General features: G+C 45.8%; 1 protein-coding gene across 1 annotated transcript in view; it reads left to right on the top strand.

Moving 5' to 3' along the window:
• CRISPLD2 (cysteine rich secretory protein LCCL domain containing 2) overlaps positions 1 to 21,592 on the top strand; it is a 28,503-nt gene extending 6,911 nt beyond the window's left edge. Inside the window, exons 3-14 of the mRNA XM_041458970.1 lie at positions 3,923 to 4,041; positions 6,143 to 6,275; positions 6,375 to 6,490; positions 7,788 to 7,888; positions 9,405 to 9,465; positions 10,151 to 10,217; positions 11,197 to 11,332; positions 11,469 to 11,483; positions 12,526 to 12,598; positions 13,266 to 13,341; positions 17,635 to 17,768; positions 18,241 to 21,592. Of these exons, the coding sequence (XP_041314904.1) occupies positions 3,923 to 4,041; positions 6,143 to 6,275; positions 6,375 to 6,490; positions 7,788 to 7,888; positions 9,405 to 9,465; positions 10,151 to 10,217; positions 11,197 to 11,332; positions 11,469 to 11,483; positions 12,526 to 12,598; positions 13,266 to 13,341; positions 17,635 to 17,768; positions 18,241 to 18,295 (1,086 nt within the window). The 3' untranslated portion in view covers positions 18,296 to 21,592. The remainder of the gene's footprint in view (positions 1 to 3,922; positions 4,042 to 6,142; positions 6,276 to 6,374; positions 6,491 to 7,787; positions 7,889 to 9,404; positions 9,466 to 10,150; positions 10,218 to 11,196; positions 11,333 to 11,468; positions 11,484 to 12,525; positions 12,599 to 13,265; positions 13,342 to 17,634; positions 17,769 to 18,240) is intronic.
• The last annotated feature ends 282 nt before the right edge of the window (positions 21,593 to 21,874 follow it).

Below are 21,874 nucleotides of genomic sequence, written 5' to 3'. Positions count from 1 at the left end.
AAGCATGAGCGAGCCCAAGGTGTTTTGGTTGGCCGTGGGGCTGGCAGAGTGTCCACGGCCCGGCCGCTGTTTGCACTTCTGTGTTTGCCTTTGCTCTGGGAGCTTTTCTAGTGGTTTTTATGGGAGATCGAGGGCAAATGAAAGGGCCTTATGTGCTCTGAAGAAAGGAGCTGAGTATGAGATGGTGCTGCTTGGAAGGGCTATAATCAGCCTTTCATGTGCTCGTGTTTACCCAGTATGACTTGGAAATGCCATGTATATGCTGAACGGGAATTTCTCTTTAATCCTTTGTCCTGCAGAGGACATTTCTCATTTGGACTCATTTAAAAGTATGGTCTGTCTGTAGGACCACAGATAAACTTTCCTCTTTCCCTTTGGTGCCAGAGTGGAGCGTCACTGGAGATGTGCTGGGATAATTTGTGGATGAGTGGGTAGAGCTTGTTCTTGCCCATCGACCTCCAACCACTCTCTTGTGAAAATCCTTTCTCCCAGCTCCATATCTGATGTATTTACATGGTCTAAAAGGGAAATGGGACCTAATATATTCCAGGAAAGGGACATATTTAACTGCTACTGGATGAACTTCAGTTGTTGGACACTGTTAATGAGAAAGCAAGAGCACATATATGAGTCCTATAACTTATCTGGAGATCAAAAGAATTGTTATATACTTATGGGATAAAGGCAAAGTGGGCTGAAAAATGAAGAAAGAAACGGTTTAGCTGCTGGGTCTGTATAATTAATTGAAAGCTGGCACAGGTATTCAGTGCTAATGGAAAATGAGTGAGCAGGGCACAACTTCCTGACAAAGCTGGGCCAGTTCAAAATTCCCTTAACCCCTCTACCAGCTCCATGATTGACACTTTCAGAGTGCATTTGGACTGTTTAACAGAGGTGGATGGGTGCCAAGGCCAAAACAAACTGCTTGTTAACAGTCCCAGAGTAAAAAGGACATAACGGACTCAGAGGAAAAAGGACATAATAGATCCTGAGGCACGGTGACCTTTTAAGATGGCTTAGTCAGATGCTTTCAGCAGTGATGAAAGGCAGAAATCTTTCCTCTTGCGGCGGCCTCAGAGACAGCTGGATAAAGCAAAATTGTTCTCAGCGCAGATTGCTGGAAGGAAAATAGTTTGTTTTCATGTATAAGGTATGCATCCTTCCTCTCAACTGTAGGGTGGTGGCTTTCCCTGTCAGGATGGGATAGTGTTTCTGTGGGGGTTAGCAAAAAGCATCTCCCGACCTCTGCCAGGACATGTCAGTCCTGGAGTTTGATGCCACTTCTAGAAGGAAGCTGCCAGTATTGCAGAAAGTCTGGTCTGGGGTGGAAAATGAGTGAGTAACCTGATCACTGCAATTCAGGTGTCTGGCTTTGGGTTTGCAGGCTCCTCAGGCTGAGGGAGCAGACTCCTTGTGGGATGCATTATTAAATCTGGACCTACAAGCTGTGGTGTGGTGTGTGTATGCCGTGCACGTATTTTACATATACACTGTCCATTCCACTTTGAAAGGCCATTAGAAATTTTCAGGAGTGAAAAAAGATAGTCCATGTGCTAACCCACTTGGAATCACACACACCAAAAAAAAATAACAGCCTCTGCTTCTGAAGGAAGCTGAGCACAGGCTTGTTGCCCCTCTGGCTTCAGTCATCTTCCTAGATACTGCTTTGAATATTGGCATAAAGAATCCTTGCAAGTATAGCTGGGAAAGTCTGAAATCTTTTTTTCCCCCCCATTTATTGCTCTGAAACAATTCCAGCCTCCTGACCGCATTCGCGTCTGAGAAGCACGAGGCAAATAACTGCTCCAATTTAGATGGGATGGCTTTGTAATCTGATGCCTGCAGAAACGAGCTTCTCTCCTCATGCAGCAAAAAGCTGTGCAGAGATGGAGCCCCTTCCCAATTACCTGTTAAGTGTCTTTTGTCCGAGTTAATTTATTTTATCCGCAGGCATCAAAGGGAGATACAAAGTGTAGGCTTGCATTAATTCCCATTTAATAGCCCATTGCTCAGGACGTCTCTGCATTAAATTAGGAGATTTGGAACATCTCCACCTCTGGGGTTGCAGGGAATAAAGCTGGGTAGGAAGTCTGAGGAGCTGGGAGTGCAGAACATCTTGGGAGAGTTTCTGTGGCTTTTGTGCTGGATGGGAGGGCAGCCGTGGCCGGTTGCTGCTGAGCCCACAAAGTGGGAAACCACAAAAAGCTGTGTCTGGGCACTGCTGCAAGAGGCTGCCTGAGCAGAGGGTTGGGGATGTGTGGTGGGTCTGATCCCATCACTTCCAAGGAGCTGGAGGGCTGAGAAGGAAAATGGTTTTGTTCCCTGTGTCAGAGAAGTGTCCCCATGGGGTTTTGCAGGCTGAATTTGCTCGGTCACTGCTCAGTCCAAAGCCAAGCTGGTGAGACTGTGACAGCCCTGGGATGCTGCTGGAATCTGGGTTGCTGAGGGTGCTTCCTGATAAGCTGTTCTGGGAGGCCTGGGCTCTGAGCTCAGTGAGATGAGGTCACGTTTGCCTCACTGAGATAGCGGAGACACACCAAGTTCCAGGAGATCCTGCATTTTCCCGTTGTCTTACCCAGGGATGCACAGTCCTTCCCCATCCCAGCTATAACTGCCTGAGACTGTGTGCAGATATGCTCAGAATGAGCACTGGGTGGTTTTTAAGTGTGTTTGAGAGCCTGCATGCCCTGCAGCCCTCCAGGCTCTGACAGGTCCTTTCAAATGTTTGAGATCAGAAGTTGCCTTTCTTCTGGAGAAGACAGGACTTGGAAAGAGCAGCTGGTTGTGATGGTAAATGTCCAAAGAGGACAGTCTCGTGCTGGCATGTGGATGGGCTGGATGCACATTACAAGACCTCTCTTCTCTTTGGTTTTATTTGTAGGAATGTGTGGTAATATTTTAATCCCAACGAATTATCCTCCAAGGGCTGTTCTGAATAGAGCAGCTGTCAGTAATTACACAATGAATTCAGGGCACTGGCTGCTGGGCCCAGCGAGTCTGGCCTTTAGAACAAATGCTCTCCTGGGCAGCAGAGCTGCTTTCCTGTTAGCCTTTGTGTCATGCTGGAGCTCTCCTTTGGCTCACAACCGTGTGATATTTGATGAGCAGTGATCTCACCCCAGCATCCTGCCCCCAGCGGGAACAGAAATGGGATTTGTCACTTCTAACGTGATGCCTGTTTCAGTGAGAGTGGAAAAAGCTTAAAAAGCCCTGGGACTTTGCCACCTCTGATGTATTTGACTGGATCCACTGGTGGACTCTCATTTACTCTGGAAGGAGAAGGGGAGCTGAGACTTGGAGCCTCAGACCCACAGCCCTTGACTGAGAGCTTGGATCAAAGATCTCCAGCTGTGTGGTGGAGGTGGTGCAGCTCTCCACTGGGGTTCCCCTGGGTGGGAATGCCTGGAGATGCACCAACAGTAAGGACAATGCATGAAAAATCATGCTGAAAAGCACTGTGTGTATGTCAGAACTCCTGCAGCACTCAGAAATGTGTGTCATGTTGGAGATCATGGGATCGCAAAGTGTGACTTTCAGTTTTTAATTTTTTAAAACATATTAGAAAACCAGCTGCCAGGAATATCTTGTGGTTTAGGGTGGATGGTCTGCGTGTGTTCTTGAGGTCTTCCCACGTGGGTTTGTGTGTTTTCTGATGAACTGAATGAAGAATTTCCTCAGATGCATGGCATCACCTGGGTGAAATCATAAACCCTTCAGTGCCCTGGACTTTCATGGCAGGGGAACATGTTGAGAAATGTGATTTTAGCACCGAAATGTGGTGGCTTCACCAGGACAGGCCAGACATGGGTGGTATGATCTGTACCATAGTCTTTCTCCACCAACTGCTGTTGGTTTAATCGCCCAGTCTAGTGAGTTTGAGATGCAAAACTGACCCGTTCTCTTCTCTCCCCTCGCCCTGCAGACCTGGGATGAGGAGCTGGAGCGGTCAGCACACGCCTGGGCTCAGCAGTGCATCTGGGACCACGGGCCCAGCGACCTCATCAGGTCAATTGGGCAGAACCTGGCAGTCCACTGGGGCAGGTAAGGCTTGGGGTGCCACAGGATCATTGCAAAGGGTGAATTATGGGTCCTCCTTTAGAGAGAGACAGCTGGGAAGGTTTGCTGTGGTGCCTGGTGGAGCACTGGGGAGAGGGGAGAAAATCTGGGGGTCATTAATTGTGATGGCTGCAGTGGGGTGGGCATCGTGGCAACGCCTGCAGCCACCTCCCACTGAGACTTCCCAGGAAACCAGCACTGATTTGGGCTCCTCATCCATTTGGATCTGGAGATAGCACCTCTGTAACACACTTAAAGTCACTCCTTCTCCTTGGGGAGAACAGGTACAGAAGCCTGAACCCTTGCTCCTAAATCTGCTGTTTCAAGGGGCTCTGACATCATGCAGATGAAGGCTGAATTTTCTCAGGATCAATGTCTGGACCCAGCTCAGAATTTTTGTCTGGATTCAGTTCAGAATTTAATTATCTCTTGCTGTGTTTTCCATAAATATTTATCTGGCTCCTGATTTTTCTTTACTGAAAACACTTTGCAGGGTTTTTTTCAATTCCTGGGACAAGTTGTTAAACTAGAATCATTAACCCATTTAGGAAAGATGACATGAAGGCTTCCAAAGGGATTTTCCTCTCCATCTCAAGGTGAAATTTGTTTAGCCCCTGTTTTTAAGCTTGTTATAGGTTAAACCTGCTTTGCACAGCAAACATTTTGTACTTGCTCAGGAGCACTGAGCATTTTTCCCCCATTTCCTGGGTGGAAGTCCAGTTATCTTAGTTGTAAATCAGGTAGAACTTGGTGGAAAGCAAAGGAAATTTGCTGGTGTGAAATTAGCCGGATGTAAAAATTGGGTCCATTTTAATGTTTGGCAAGTAGAGTGGTTAATTAATTGGAAAGAGTCAAAAGATCATGCTGTTCTTGGCTGTCCTACAAGTGCTCAGGATAGCCATGAGTTCCTGATGGAGGAAGATCCAATCTTGCTCCCTTTGAGGTCCCTGAGAGGAAAGAAAAATCAGATTTATCTCAGCTTTTTTTCAGGAACGGGCCATAACTTGATTGCCTCCATTTCCTCTCCTGTAAAATAGGATTTGGAAAGTATTTGCTTCATGACATCATGAGATGGATGTTTTTAAAATACTTCTAATGAGTGATTTTTAATGAAAAGTTGGCTGAAAGGATAAGCTCCAGTTGGTAATGATATCATTTGGATTTCTGGCAGCTTGCTTGGTGTGAGCTGTTGAAAGCAATCAAAAAGCAGAGGGTTTGGTACAGTTTGCAGATCACTGTGTGCAAAGTGTGTATGAGTTTCTACAGGTAGTTTTGACACCATTTGTGCCCCCCAAACAGCATCAGCACTCCTCAGACTGTGATATCTGAGGCAGAGATTACACACAGGGTACAAGGGGCTTGGTGCAGGGGAAAATTTCTGCCAAAAAAAGGTAGGATAGGAGTGCAGTGCAGCAGCTACTCCACACCAGCTCCTGGTGGGATGTGGGTGAGGAAAAGCCCACTCACTTCAAAGGTCTTACAGTATTGGCTGTGAGTTAACCTCCAGATTTAGCAAATTGCCCCCTGGTAAAATAGGTACATGATGGCTTTTGGTTTAAGATGTTTGGCAAAGCCTAACTTGTGTTTACTTTCAAAACACAACTTTCCGCCAAACTAGAAGTTATTTTGTAGTTGAGTGGAAAAGTGAGAGGGCATTTCAGGTCAGCAGCACTTGAGGATCATGTCAAACCTATAAATAATACAGAGTCAGGTCAGGCTGTGAATCTGAGGGAAAAAAATCATAGAAATACATAACAGTTTGGGTTGGAAGGGATCTCAAAGATCTTTCCAGTTCCAGCTACCCTGCCATGGCAGGGACATTTTCCACCATCCCAGGGTGCTCCAAGCCCAATGTCCAGCCTGGCCTTGGACAATTCCAGGGATCCTGGGGCAGCCAGAGCTTCTCTGGGCATCCTGTGGCAGCACCTCCCCACTCTCAAAGGAACAATTCCTTCCATATATCCCATCAAACCCTTCATTTTTAACATTTTAAAACAACCTAATTTTTTTTTATTTTATTATTTTTTTTTAAATTTGAAAACTTCTGCCAGAACATCCTGATTCCAGCTGCCTTTTCCCCCCTCAGGTATCGATCTCCAGCATTCCATGTGCAGTCCTGGTATGATGAAGTGAAGGATTACACCTTCCCATACCCCCACGAGTGCAACCCCTGGTGCCCAGACAGGTGTACGGGTGCCATGTGCACACATTACACCCAGGTAAAGGACTCCAAGGGCTCTGTACCCACACTCCCCACATCCCCCCGTGTCTGGATTGGGGTAATTTGCTTATTTTCAACAACTACATTTCCCTTGCAGATAGTCTGGGCCACCACCAACAGGATTGGCTGTGCTGTGAATGTCTGCAAGCAGATGAACGTGTGGGGGGAGATTTGGGAGAACGCTGTCTACCTGGTCTGCAACTACTCCCCCAAGTAAGGCAGAGCAGCTGGGCTCTCTCCATCTCCCAAAACTGGCAGCTGGCTTAACTAGCTCTGGGGAAGAGATTTCAGGCAGTCTAGACTGGTGGTTGTGGCTTTAAATTTTTTTTCTTTAGACAGCAGCACAGGGCTGGTTCAAAACTACAGAGCCTGGAAAACTGAATGAGAGGCTGGGGCCAGGCTGGAGCTTTGATGTTCCTGCCACGGGAAGGGAAAGGAGGAGCAGGAGATGGCCAGGATGGAGCTGGCGTGTGCTGCTGAGCAAGGCTTGCTCTCTGCTGTCAGAGGGTGGGAAGGGATGGGGTGGTGGCGAATGCCAAAAAAACCCTGAAATAACTGCAGCAGGCAAGATTTCACTAGCTCAACGGTTCGATTAAATTTCAAAATGAAAATTATATTTCTTGCCTACTACATCCAGGAGCAGTTTACTACCTGGCAATGGCAGTTAAGATTTTCTGGTTTAATGGCTAATAGGAGAAACATTCCCGCTCCAAGCCCTTGGCAATTTAAACTTCAAAACAAAACAGGGAAATTACTTTATGCAAACGGAGTGGCTTGGGGAGCACCTGACTTCAGGGGATCACTGCAGAATAATGCAAAGGAAAAAGAATTTTGGGGTTGCAGCTGTCGTGTCCCAGGCCGAGCTCTCTGGGTGGGTTCTTTAAGCCCCTCTCCCCATGTCAGATGAGCACATTTTGCTCCTGGTTTGGGAGAATTTAACAACCTGCTCCTCCTGAGGGATAACAGCATCTCCCGCAGAGCCCCCGCAGCAGGCTGGGAGATTTACACATCATCCATTCAGAGCTGCTGCATGGAAAAACACTCTGTTTCTGCAGTTTCTGCTTAATCTCTTCTCTCTGGCACCGGTGCACACTGTCCTCATGTAGCCTTATAGGTGGAGACAGCTGAAAGAGCATAACCCGGAGTTTATAGCCACAGCTTAACTCTGGCTCCTTCAACCTCCTCATCCCCTAAAACTTGCAGGACAGAATGCCAAAATGGGCTGTTGTTTCTGGGGAGTTTCTCCAGCAAAATGCAGTAATCCATTGATTTATTTCTGTTTATATAAGATCCTGATGTTAATATTGGAATGTAATATAAAAGCGATGTGCCACACAATTTAAGGAAACCCCTAAAAAAATATCATTTTAGAGATGAAACGCGGAGGAACATCTTTCCTACATGGCTGGTTGTTTAGCCTTTATTTAGTTGCTCTAGGCCAGGATGGTGTTTCTGGGTTTGGAGGCTTGGGAGGGTGTCTGATGGGTGCTCATTTCTCCTGTGCTCCCAGGGGCAACTGGATTGGAGAAGCTCCATACAAGACCGGCCGTCCCTGCTCCGAGTGCCCGCCGAGCTACGGGGGGAGCTGCCAGAACAACCTCTGCTACAAAGGTACCTGCTGGGGGCTTGGGGCATCTCTGGGGTGGGGCACAAGGCTGGAGCAAACCTGTGGAAGCTTCTAATTGGAGCCAGCCACAGCTTTGTGCCCCTTTTAATTAGCCATCCTCAATATTCCAACACTGGGACACGTGGGAAATCGACAGCCACTGAAAGCAAGAATCCCTGAGCTGCTGAAAATCTGGAGCTGGGATTCAGCAGGTTTTCCTGGGGAAAACAGAGAGTTTGGCTGGGGAGAAGCAGCTCTGAGCTTCCATGGGTTTGGCCCTGGAGCTGCAGGGGGTTTTGAGCGCCGGCAGGCTGCGGGCAGGAGCGATCCCGTCCTTGTTGGGGAAGGAAATGTTCTCCAGTGCTTGGCAGAGGCATCCTCGGGGGCCAGAGCTTGGCTGCCTGCCCTGCTCCTTCGGGAGCCACGGGTGGAGCCTTTGCCTCCCTCCCCACCTTTCAGGGTGGGGATTCAAGGGATGGTTTTCGGGTTTTCAGGGATGCAAAATGATCATAGCGACTTTTGCCCCTTGGAGGAGAGGAGGGGGATCCTGAAGGGATTTTCCTGACCTGTGGAGTGTTTTTGGAAGGGAGGTCAATAGAGTAAAACAATATTAGGGTGAGGCCTCCAGTGCCCAGGGGTAGCCACAGCTGCTCTGGGAATTCCATCCCAGCTCCTCCCAGGCAGGAATTCCCAAAATCCCATCCATCCCTGCCCTCTGGCAGTGGAAGCCATTCCCTGTGTCCTGTCCCTCCATCCCTTGTCCCCAGTCCCTCTCCAGCTCTCCTGGAGCCCCTTCAGACCCTGGAAGGGCTCTGAGCTCTCCCTGGAGCCTTCTCTTCTCCAGGAGCACCCCCAGGTGTCCCAGCCTGGCTCCAGCTCTCAGAGCATCTCCACGGCCTCCTCTGACAGACTCCAGCAGTCCATGTTCTCCTGATCTCAATAAAATATCAATTTACCAGAAGTCCCCTCAGTCAGTAATACATTTAGGAAATGTTGGTTTTATTTCACCTTTAAAAAACTCTACACTCAGCACTCACCCTGCTTCACAACTTTTCTAGGGTTTATGGCTTGTTTCCTCTCTGTTTCTTGCTGGGGAATATTTCTGAAGTTATTTGTGGAGCTGCTGGTTCTTCCTGAGTCGTTTTCCAGCCGCTGTTAATTAAAAGACACTTATTGAGAAAACAAGGTGGGGCAAGCCAGCGGGTCCTTTTCAAGTTTATCAGCCAGCATCTGGAGAGTCTGTAATTAAAAGGAGAATGAGAGCTCTGACTGCAGACCTCGGGCTGTAAATCAAAGCCTTCAGCTGCATCTTCCTTGCTAATATTCCAAAGACACCTGTCTCAGGTGAAGGGCTAAAGAGGCACCAGCTGCTCCAGGCTGGATAAAATCAGATTTTATCTTGCTGCACCAAAGACCTCCAGGAAAGATATGTGGAGGTTGCTCATTTCTGTAGCTCAAGAGCAGGCTGAGCAATTTCCTTTTTTAAAAAATATATTTATTTGATTTTTTTTTCCTCCCCAGCACAAGTCATTACCTGTGAAACCAAGATGAGAGACAAGTGCAGAGGCTCAACGTGCAACAGGTAGGGTTTTGTTGACACTTCTTGGAGTGCTGAGGGAAAAAAGTAAATAAATACTTACTTTTTATTGTTAAATATTTTAAATAAATATTTAATATATATGTTTTATTGCTAAATATTATTCAGTTCTTGCAAACATAGGATAAGTTGCACTATATATTTTTTGTGACTCTCTAGGTAAAGCTCTTTAGGAAAAACCCCAAAACCCAACAAAAAAAATCCCCTAAATTTCTCTTCATTCAAGCCTTCAGCCAAGCCTGGCAACAAGGTGATTTGGATGATTTTACTCAGCCGTGATGACCCACAGTTTCAGGTGTCCAAAATAATTTAATAAATTTCAGCAGAGTCATTTTTCGAGCCTTTTTCATGCATTCCACTGCTGTCCAAGCCAGACCAATAATTCAGGGCTTGTCCCCTCCCAGCCAGTCAAGAACTTCTGGTTAAGGTTTCTGCAGAGAACAGGACAGTTTATCACTTGGAGAAAAACCAAATCCACAGAACCTAAATATTGGTCGGGCTCTTAAGGAGGGTGGAGCAACTGTTTTAAAAAAGTAGCTATTTTGCAATCTTGTTTTTAAAACAGGAGAACTACGTGAAATGAATGGAATGACTATTAAGTGAAATAGAGTCAAAGTCTGTTTTTCTTGAATTGTTTTTCGCCACCCTCAAAGATAAATATCTTTACTAGGTATTTGTGCCCAGCTGGCTGCTTGTACAGTAAGGGAAAGATCTTTGGAACATTTTATTACGAAAGTGTAAGTACCTTTTAATAGCTCCTGGATGTAATTTGTGGGAGTCAGTGGGAATGACAGAAATGGGAAATGCCAGCCATTCTGGTGTAATTTGGCTTTTCATGCTCTCCGGTTGTGGTGCTGTAAAATGGTGCTAATAAAGATTATCTGTGTTTTCCTCATCTTGCTGTTGAAAAAAGGGACAGACTCTGGGAAGGCAAAGTGGTTCCAGACGTGATTTTGTCAGGAATTTTTGTCCTTAATGTGGACACCCATGGAAAGTGAGGGATGAGCACCAACAGGCAGCTCCTACAAAGATCTCTTTGCTCCTGTGGGCAGCTGCCATCTGAACAGAAACTTTTATATAAAAAACACTTCCATTTTGCAACTAAATAATATTTTGGGCTAATTTGCTCGATCTTAAATTAGTAAGATAATTTATAAATAAAGCATGGCACCATTTTCCCATCAAAACTGGTTTTTGGGGTGAAGAAAGTTGGACGATAAAAGGGGTTTTTTTAGGTAAAATCAGGTTTTCTTTCCCTCTTCCAACTGCTGGTGCGTGACTGCATCACCCCTGATGTGTCTTTGCCCTGGAAATTCTGTGATTGCAGACACCCAACCCCTCCAAGTGGCGTCAGCAGAAATATTTTGGGTTTGAATATTTTGTCAAGAACTGGAAATATTTCAGACTGGTCGCTCACTTCCAACACTGCTTTTCCTCTAAATTGTATTTAAATGTATGGTTTTGTTATTAAAAAAAAAAAAAAATCTTGCCATTCAACCAGGCAGTGCTTAAAATAATAGTAATAAAAGAATCTGTATTGGGAGAGGAAGATTTAACAACCAGATTCCAAAGGAGTGTACTCAGCTTATTTTCCACTTGGTGCTCTGGTGGTGGTTTCATTTCTCCTCTGTTTTTCACGTAGCAGTTGGGCAGCGTTGCTCTGTGAATGAGATTTATTTGACTCATTTCACACCCCATCTATTTATCTCTTGTCAGTCCTCCAGCATATGTCGTGCTGCAATCCACTATGGAATCCTGGACAACAAAGGAGGGCTGGTGGATATCACGAGGAAAGGGAGGACACCTGCTTTTGTGAAGTCCACCAGGAATGGTGTGGAGTCATTCAGGTACTGCCCTCACCAAAAACTTTAAATATTATTTTAATAATTTAAATATTAACTTTAAACACAAGCAGATGTTCAGTTATCTTTGCTCTCGTGTAGACACAGTGGTCCAAATAATTCCACTCTGCTTGTTTTTTTAATATGTTTCCAAAGTCACAAGTAAGTTTTAACTGTTGAGGCTGGAAAAAAATATTGTTGCTGGGGTTTTATGGGGTTCTTGAAAACATCTTTCCTTTCAGGGCTCTTTTTCATTTTCAGTGGTTGTGTCAAATGGTTCTGTGCCACAGCCAAACCCTGCAGTGGTGGTTGAGGGTGAATGTTGAGGCTGGAAAAAAAATATTGTTGCTGGGGTTTTATCTTTCCTTTCAGGGCTCTTTTTAATTTTCAGTGGTTGTGTCGAATGGTTCTGTGCCACAGCCAAACCCTGCAGTGGTGGTTGAGGGTGATCAGAACCTTCGAGTGGCTGCCCACCCACCCTGGGCAATTCCACCACCACCCACCTCATTTTCCTGGGGGCATCTAAGAGGAAGGTAGAGAAATGGGTGAAAATGGGCCAATTCCAGCAGCATCTCCTGCTGATGGATCATGGTGGGGTCCAGACTTCAGCTGCTGATAGTGAAGGGATGGAAGTTGAGCCATCCATCTTTAAAAACCTCAGTCAAGTGTCAACACTTACAAAAACTGAAAAAAAAAATAGTGGCTAATGCCCTAGTGCAGTAATGTCATGAAAAACACAATACATGTGAAATTAGTTTTTAACAGTGAGTCATCACATTTCTGATGGGCATATAAATAAACACTACTCTGCTTTTTAAACAATTCCCACTTTCTGAATAGCTTTCAAGAATTCCTCCAAGGCAGAACCATCCTTTTATTAGACCCACTGAGCCCCTTTCAGGGAGAACTGCAGGTGTCAGGATATTTGGGCTCCACATCTGGAGCTGTAGCAAACCCAGGTGTTGTGGATCAGCTGCCTGTCTCTTCTGAAAGCTGTGACCTTTTTAAGGCCACACGGTTGTGTGGTTGTAGGATTCCTGCTGGAGAGCTGGACAGCCCCATCCTGGGATCCTGCTGCTGGAGCAGCTTTCCTCCTGCTGGACAAGGGTCTCACCAAATGCATTGTGTGGCTCTGACTTGTGTTTTCTGCAGCAGCCTGGGCGTTTGGGTCTAATGATTTGCCTTTCCACGTTTATTTTGGCAGCACAGACTCTGGATTGTTACACCACAGTAGCTGAGCTGTGCCACTTCAAAAAGCCAGCGAGCCACTGCCCAAGGTAACACAAATCTGTTGGGTCTAAAACTTCTGTCCTAGGGAGGGGCAGCTCAAAAGAGGTGCTGAGGGCCCTGAATTTGAGGGCTGGTGGGAGAAGAGCTGATTATACTGGTTGAACTGGAGGAGGGGGTTGGGAATGGCGTGTTTCCTCCATGCTTTTCTTGGCATCACTGTAGAAAATTCACTTTATGTTTTTGGATGGCTTCAGTAACATATCAGCCAGGCTGCACAATCCTGTCCCAGCACACTCTCATGTGTGAGCGTGCAACTGCACACTCTTTGTCTTTTTGCTTCTGCATTTGCTGGGTTTTGGATGTGGTTTTCCTTTCCACCTTAAAACATGGAAGAAGTTTGTCCTGGAAACTGTGCAGAAGTGACAGGGCAGAGGGGCACAAACACATGCAGAGATTTATGTGCAGAGAATTGAGCAAAAATACAGGTAGTCCCCCTTGAAAGGTCGTAAAAGACCAACCCCTCTTCTACTGGTCCAAACCCTTCTGTTTGCAGCTCTGCAACAGCAACCAAATGTCATCTGAGGGGAGCGAATAATCAAATTCACTATTGCCACCTGCAGACCAGATGCAGGCACCTGAAATCTCCCAGGAATGCAGCTGGCCTTCCTGTGCAGGCCTGCTCTGGAGAATAAATCTGAATACATTGTTTTCCAGGATTTACTGCCCAGCCCACTGTAAGGACGAGCCGTCGTACTGGGCGCCCGTGTTCGGCACCAACGTTTACGCCGATGTGAGTACAAACCTCTCCCTGCAGATCCTGACTGCCCTGACCCAGAGCTGGGCTCACTCTGGGGTTTAGGGAAGAAATTCAGACTCTCTTGTGGTTATTCCATGTGGGGATGGGCAAAAGGGGGTGAAAGGTGGGGTCAGCAGGCTTGGGGAGCCCTTTTGGTCTCTGACACTGATTTATTTGGAAGGACTTGGATGTGTCACTCCACAACTCCTTGAGTTGAGTTTGGTGAGCTCTTTCACTCTCCAGCACTGACTCCTTCCTAGAGATTTGGTCATCAAAACCTCCCCAAGCCTTTGGGCTCTGGCTGTGAAATGATAGTTGCACTTGTTTAAAGCATTTTGGGATTTATAGATGAGCACTAAAGGACTTTTATTCCATCCTAACACATGACAGAGTTGACAGAAAAAGACCTCTCTCCCCGCTTTCCTCCTCTTTCTGGGAGATGAACAGCTTCTGAGCAGCCAGGGCAGAGCTCAGAGCAGTGGAAAGAAAGAGTGTGAGCTGGTTTTATGGGTTTGTTTTTCTGAGCTTTGCTCAAGGGGATGAGCAGAGACTTGATGCTAAAACTAGGCAGAGTCATTTTCTTGAAATCTCTTAGTATTAGGCCTCTAAAAACTGAGTCTCAATGTTTTTCCATTTGTGGGTGTCTGGTTATTTTGGGTTTTTTTCCTCATTTTCTGTTTTCCATCGGGGGCTGTGTTCAGGAATGCCAGCTCCCTGGCTGCCCTGTAGCCTGTAGGATCATGGTTTAGAAAACCAGGGGAAAGCAGTCAGCAGATTGTGGACCCCCAGCTTCAGGTCACCCTGGAGCTTTGCAGGCTGCTGAGAAAATCCATCCTGCAGGAATCATACAGTAATTTGGAGAAGCAATTTTGAAATCAATTTCAAAAACAAAGCAAAACAAAACCCACTATTTTTAATTTTGCTCAGGACCAATTTTTTTGAAGGCAGAGCTGCACAAACAGGTTATCCTGGACTAGCTCACAGGCAAATCCAAGGGACAGCTGCCTCCCTGCAGTACCTGCCTCCTGCATGCTCCCACCTGCAGGAAATGGGAAATAGTTTTCTCTTTTTTACAGAGGACAAACCTCCCTCAGATCACCCCTGAACAGGGCCTGTGATTACAAAGGAATTAGGTGAGGAGCAGCATCCCAGGCTGGCATTGCACTGACGCAAAAGGATTAGTGTCCTTTAATGAACCCATTTCCTACTCTCCCTCCTGGGTATTGTTTCATAAAGGGGTGCATGGACAGTGGCTTGGGAGAAAAACAAAAAGCAATAGTAATAAAGTATTTGGCCACTTCCTCGAGGGTTTGGTTAACCTCTTTTTGGACTACTGTGATGTGGAGGTGCCAGGAAAGAATTGGGGTTGGTGACAAAGCAGGTGAGACCAGCTGGGACAAAGAGTTTGACTCTGAATGGTGCTGCAAAGGGAGAGGTGGGAATGCTGGGAATGCTCAGAATGGGAAGTCAAGAAGAGAAATAACCACACCAAGCAAGGAGAATTTGTGGAAAGGCTTTTCCCAGGGAGAAAGGCCTGTGCAGGGCGCTGGGAATTAACCCAAGGCCACTGCTGAGGGATAATTAAAGCAGGCAATGAGCTGGATGAGACAAGTGCTGGTCTTCTGGGAGGGCTTTGGGAAGCCAACTTCATGTCTGGTGTGGCACCTTCATGGCCCTGGGGGCACCTGGGCTCCAAATGAGTCTTCTTAAATAAGCTGTCTAAAGGACAATGAAGCATTTAGCCCCATTTCCAGTCTGCACTTTACTTTAAAAAGCAGTTCAGGGAATTGTTCATGGGGAAATTAGTAAGACTGTGGAACAAGGATGCAGAGGAGACTTGAATTTTGGGGTAAATGAACCAAATGCAAGAAATATGTAATGGTAAAAGTGGACAGGCCTGGTTCTGGGATGATCATAGAGCCATGGAATGGTCTGGATTGGAAGAGACTTCAAAGCTCATCCAGTTCCACCCCCTGCCATGGGCAGGGACATTTTCCATCGACCAGGGTGCTCCAAGCCCTGTCCAACCTGGCCTTGATGCTGGAGCTGTGGGAACAGCCAGGGATCTTTATGGAGGTTGTAAAAGAGCTTTTGACTTCCATGAGACTCTGTCATTTGTCACTCTGCCTGCCTCCTGGTGTGACATAATCCTGCCAGGGAAACCCATCCCATCCCTGCCCAGGAGCCCTGTGGAGCAGGAAAAAGAACAACTGCCCCACCTTTGAGATAAGGTTTTATCCACAGCTGTGCAGTGGTTGCTTGGAGGAGGATGGATGGATGGATGGATGGATGGATGGATGGATGGATGGATGGATGGATGGATCAGATAAGGTTTTATCCACAGCTGTGTAGTGGTTGTTTGGAGGAGGATGGATGGATGGATGGCCTGCACAGAGGCAGGAGTTTGTCACCAGAGCAAACTGAGTTGGGAGTCAGCTCCCAGGAGATATGAACTTAGTGATTAAACCAGTCACACTAGTGAGGAAATTCTGGGTGATTAAGCTCATAGTCAGAGAACATTGTTAATGACCCACTATAAAGTGTGTTGTCATTTTATGGTGTGTGCCCTGGGGCTCATTTAATCAGGAATTGGTCTCAGAGCATCCCAAGGGCCTTCACCATGGAAAAATGTATTGTCCAGGCTGCTGTACTTCTGGACCTGGAAGGGAAGGCCTTATTCTTGTAATATCTCATCTTCCAAAAGCTCTGCAATCAATTAATCAAAGCACAGCCTGGCCTGGGACATGAGAGGGCTGTGATCCAATGGAGTGATAAGAGGAGGTTTGGGGTAAATCTGTTGGTCAAAGCTTTGAGCGAGCAGCGGAACAGCAAGTCCTGGGAAAAAAAAAATAACAGGAATGCTTTGAAAAGAACATTGTTCAGGATGTCTCCCAGCGGAGAGTGCTGCAAATTGATCCAGGACAGTTTAATTTTATGAGCCAGTTTTAGATTTATAGATTTCCCACCACATATTAGGGCAAATTCACTGCATATCTTCCAAACACAGCATTCCCTTGCTCCCTTGACCATATATAGAAGCAAAATACCAAACTAGCGCTCAAAACTCTGAGGGCTGCCAAGAGATAGGCTATCCAAAGTGATAAATATATATATAGGGGACAAGAGCTGCCATATATGGCTGTGGCAGGGAAGCAGCATGGGCTGTATCATACGTGCACAATGGGAACAGTTGCACTTGGCACTGGTTTTGTGGTACTTGGATTTTTAGCAATCAGGGCATTTCTGGGCTTGGGATTTTCACCTGCTGAAGTTCACTGTGCAGAGTTGGTTTTTCCTTTGTGTTCTTCCAGCTTGCTGTACGTAAACCCTGCAGAGAGCTGATGGCCAAGTTTACACTATCCCTCACCCTTCTGTGCTTTTGCTTTTTTCCTGGATGCTTTGGGGGCTTAGTCATCAGTTGTTACTGGTTTGTGTTCCTCCAGCTCTTCTGACTCTGCACATCTGGGATGTGCAATTGAGAAACTTTGGTCTTTCCAGAAGTGTAATCTCCCTCCACATTTGGTGTTGTTTTTTGGGGTAAAGCCCATCCAAAAACTACACCAGTCAATGGGGTCAGCCCTTATTTCTAGCAAAGACAGAAGGATGTGAGCTGTCCCAGATAATTAGTGATCATTTACCTTAATTCAGGAGAAGCATTTCCTTTCCAAGCAACTGTGTGAATAACCTTTGCTGTCAGTAGTACAGTGTTACACCTCAGGGGTTTCTCTGGTGCAGTCCCAAGAGGCACTGGCTGGAAAGTTGTCCTCAATTCAGTCTTGGCCCTGGATAAGATGAACAAGTGTGGCTTTAGACTGGACATTGGGAAGGAACTGTTCCCTGTGAGAGTGGTGACACCCTGGCACAGGTTTTCCAGGGAAGCTGTGGCTGCTTCATCCCTGGAGATGGCCAAGGCCAGGTTGGATGGGGCTTGGAGCACCCTGGGAGAGTGGAAGTTGTCCCTGCCCATGGCAGGGGTGGAACTGGATGAGCTTTAAGGTCCCTTCCAACCCAAACCATTCCATGATTCTATGATGATCTCACAGGTGCAGGTCCACCTCAGAACGATGGAAAATCTATTTCTCCTCTGTGGTGATGGTGGATTTTCTTTCACCCAGGGATTAAGACATACCTTCAAGATCTAGTCCACAGTTTGTCCAAAAGAGGGACAAAACTGTTTCATAACTGTTTCTTTGTCTATTCCGTTTTTCTTGGTGTTGATGGAATTGATAAGTCTTTGTATATAAAATATAGACAGTGCATAAGTCAAAACAATTAAATATTTTTCAGAGCTCCAGTATCTGCAAAACTGCAGTGCACGCAGGGGTCATTTCAGATGAAAGAGGAGGCTTTGTGGACGTGATGCCTGTAGAAAAGAAGAAAACCTACGTTGGCTCCTTAAAGAACGGCGTCCAGTCAGAGAGGTGGGATCTCCCTCCTTTGTACTCCCCTCCTCTTTTCCAGTGTTTTCATCTGCCTGGCAAAGTCAGCAGATATCAGCTCGATGGGCTGGTGGCTTGGAAAGAAGTGACTTCCCAGTGTGAGTTGTGACAGCCAAACAAATGGAGCGTGGTGTCCTGCTCTTTGCTTCCCCCAGCTGCACTCAGGCTGCTGGGAAATGTTGTTAAGCCTTGTTAGGTTTTGTTACAGCACAAGTCCACGTTAATGCATTTTGCTGTGTGTTTAACACATCAGGAGATAAGCACAGGTATTTTCAGCCCCCGGTCATGATTTGGGTTTTGTAACTTGGATTTCTGTTCAGTTCTGGGGTGTGGGATTCATTTGTCCTGGTAGGAAAGAGATAGGAGAAATTCAGAGCTGCCTGTTTGGGTTCTGTGGCGCCTTCACTTGGTTGATTCCATGTTTGTTTTCCTTTCCTCTTTTCTTTGTCTCCAGCTTGAAGAACCCTTCAGATGGGAACGCCTTCCGAATCTTTGCTGTGAAGCAGTAAAAACCCCCAGGGAAGGTGCAGGTTTCTTTGGGAGAGCTCTCTGTTGATCTCCAGAGACGCCAAAGCTCCTCTGAACGGCATCAGCTCTGCCCGTACCCTCCTTGCCGATCTCCTTCAGGGAATTCCAAAAGAAAAGGGGAAAAAAAAAATACCCCCAAAAAAAGACCCCAGGTTCTGACTCAGCTGTTGGCATCTCATCGCACCTGTGCAGCGTTGTATCTTTTTGTCTCGTGTTTTTTGTTTCTCTAGGGGCATTCAGCGACCATAAACTGTTGTAAGTTTCATTTTACCAGAGGTGTTGCTATGCAGGACGGCGGTGGCTCCATATGCAGCAGATTCAGGGATCTCAGCCTGGCCCTGGATGGTGTTTTTAGGGTGTGAAGCTTCTCCTGGGATGGGTGTGAGGATGAGCAGACTCGGGAGTGAGCGGCTGTCCAGGTGCTGGACACTTTGAAATGAGAAGCTCGTTGAAAAATTGCATTGTTTGGGGAGAGGATGGGCTTTGACAGAGTGATTTTGTGTATGTTGGATGGTTTACGTGCAAAAAAGGATAAAAAGTGGTGTTTTCCCACTGAGGTTGATGTGCAGCAGTGCTGCTGGGCGAGGCTGCTGGGTACCTCAAATGATGGGGTTTGGGCATGTTCTTGGCAGCCAAAATTGAGGTTTTGTGGGCCTGGAGCAGGATGCAAAACGGTGGCAGAGATCCTCACTGCAGAAAATGAGGCCACCAGATCATCCAAAGAGCAGGTTTGGTGTTTGCTGGTCAAACACTCCCAGGTATTTTTGGCAACCTCTGAGCAGTCAGAGAATTGGGGCTCCTGTGCTGGCACATCTCACCTATACTCCACGCCATAACTTCAGTTAAATGCAGTGTATTGGTTTATACAGCAGTGCTGGTTGTTTTATAGTAGTTAAGTAGTGATAAAATTAATCTTATTTCTGCTAGGAATGGTTGCATCTGTAGGAAACAGGTTCACTTTCCCTTTGTGAAGCTCCTTGTGGTGTGTGCGGTTCTGAGGCTTTAAAGATGCGGCATAAATTGGGGTAGGTTAATTTTCCCAGGAATTTCCAATTGTGGAGCCAACAGATCCCCACTTTCAGTGCAATTGCTGCACCCATGAGCATTTGATATCCAGGATGGTGGGTTTTGCAAAACTCATAAGTTGTTGTAATGGTGTTATTCCATATTTTGATATTTTTGTCTTGACCCAAATGCATTTCAGAGCCAAGAGAAGGGCTCAGCATGAGCTGCTTTTTTAAGGTAGAAGGACAATCTCTGATACATATTGGAAATGAATTTTTATGATTGGTCTAAACACAAATCTGGTGTGTTTTGATACACACGCATCCAATAACTTCATCAGCCATGAGAAGACAAAGCCAGCAGTGGTTCTTCAGTTTTTGTAAATGCGCAGTCCTTCTGTTCAATAACTGAATTGTAATATTGGATAACAAATGGGAAAATATTTCCCTCTGTTTGGCAGATGTTTCACAGCTGCTCTTAGGCCCAGAACATGTTTGGTTTAACCTAGACAGATATGAGAGCCATCTCATCAAGCTCTTTCAAAACACACACCAGAAGCATTTATATGATTAAATGCTTCTTTAATTCTGTAAACACCATGAAATCAGCAAGGAAATGACATTTAAATGACATTCATCACTCAGTTTGCCCCACCATCAGGATTTATTTCTCCATAAAATCTGAATTTGGAAAGAAACCTTTTGTAAAACCTGAAATTGGAGCTGCTTTTCACTGTCTCAAAAAATACTGCACAGAAAAGCCACTTTTGGGGTGGATAGAGAGAAATGAGCCTTTGTGTCATCTTTGTTAATGTAGTATTGTCATCCAAGGTGTACAGTATTGACTTTAGATAGGAAAACTGAACCATTTCCTTTTCTTACTAAATAAATTGATGTTAAAACCAGCTGGAACATATCCTAGAAAAGCTGCTGGAAGGGAGCATGTGAGATGTGGGCAGTGAGGAGAAGCTCCCCTGTTTCTGCCCGCTGTGAAGCGTTGGGGTGGGCATGGTCTGGTTCCAGCCCATCCAACACTGCGGCAAGAATCTGGGACATCCTGGGCCAAATGGGCTGGGAACGGAACTGGGGAGAGTGAGAGCTGCAGTCAGTTCATGGGGACTGCAAGAGCACATAAAACACCTCGACTCTAGCGTGGGATCCATGAAAATTACGGATGGAAGGTGATGGAAAGGACTGTGAGGGCTCTTGGAGTAAAACCCAGGGGATTACTGAGAGCACATAAAAATCCAAACAGCTGGGGATGTACCTAGGTGACGGAAAGGGGACAGGGGAAGGGTTATTATTCCAACAGAAATATCCTAAAGTGCTTAATTCAAGTTAAAATTGCGTATTTTTATCTTCAGCCAACTGGTTTGGATTTTTAGAAACCGATGTTAATTTAAGTCTGTTTATCTGTTTATTTTTGTATTTGTTGTACAAAAGAGAAATTGTGACTTTACTACACAAATATTTTTCGAGGTCCTGGGTGCTATTAATTTAAACATACCTCCCCCAGAATTAGGGGTGATCAGGTCCTCCAAGGCAGTCATGACCTATCAATGACTTGCAATCATGTGTGCTAGCTATTCATGAATAGGTGGGACAGTACCAGTTTTTTAGCCAAATATTGACAGATTTTATTTCTGATACCAAGACATTTCTCAGCCTGCTATATTTCAGAGCAGCTTAAAGATGCATCACACCTGTATCTCACCAGGCCCTCTCCTCCTCAGCCCCAGCTCAGCAGATCTGTAGGCACCTGAAGCATCCAGGTGTAGCCAAAGCTGAGGCTGCCTGGTTGTTCTTTTCCAGTAACTTGGGGTTTGGAAGCAATGGCATGGTCATTGCAGAGCACCTGGCTCAGCCCAGTCTCCAGGAAACACAACCAGGGTGAAATCCAGAGCCTGTGCTGGTGGGGTCTTGGCTCCATTCATTCCTTCTTTTTAAGACTTCCAGCCAACAGCTGGTTGAGGAGGCTCCAGTTTGTCACTTGTGCAGTCTAAATATTTAGGGCCAGTTCATAGAGTTGCTTTTCTTTTTTCTTTTTTTTTTTTTATTTTTTTTATTTTTCTTTTTTTCTATGAAAAACGGTGTATTTTACTTCCTATGTATAAAAGTTACTTGTAAATTTTTGTGTGCCTTTGCATGTTTTCCAAGGGGCTGTGGTTGTTTATAAACTAGATTTTTTTTTTTTTTTGTCTAAACACAGAATTGTAAAATATCTTTTCCTCCCTACCCTTCCATTTTCTTTTGATTTCTGAATTATTTGTGAAATAAAACCTTCCTGGAATGAATGCTTCCCTTGTCTTTAATGCTCAGCCAGAGCTGGTTTGGTGTTTAAAAGAGCTATTTGGGATTAATCTTGGGAACTGGAGTGTCCCCTGGAGACTCCAAATGAGATTGGGATGTGCAAAGCCTGTTCCACAAGCAAATAAACTGCCCACTACCCAGGCATCAAAAATAAGAAATATCCTTAGTGAAACATACTGAGAGTAAGGGAAAATCACTGCCTGCCTTTGAATCCCTGCAACATAAGGGCTGAATTAGATGAATGGG

Source organism: Pyrgilauda ruficollis, unplaced genomic scaffold (genome assembly GCF_017590135.1).
Source record: "Pyrgilauda ruficollis isolate IOZ18807 unplaced genomic scaffold, ASM1759013v1 scaffold13, whole genome shotgun sequence".
In the NCBI taxonomy this organism is placed as follows: domain Eukaryota; kingdom Metazoa; phylum Chordata; class Aves; order Passeriformes; family Passeridae; genus Pyrgilauda; species Pyrgilauda ruficollis.
Note: the sequence above shows the minus strand (reverse complement) of the source record. Positions and strands in the feature narration are given on the sequence as shown.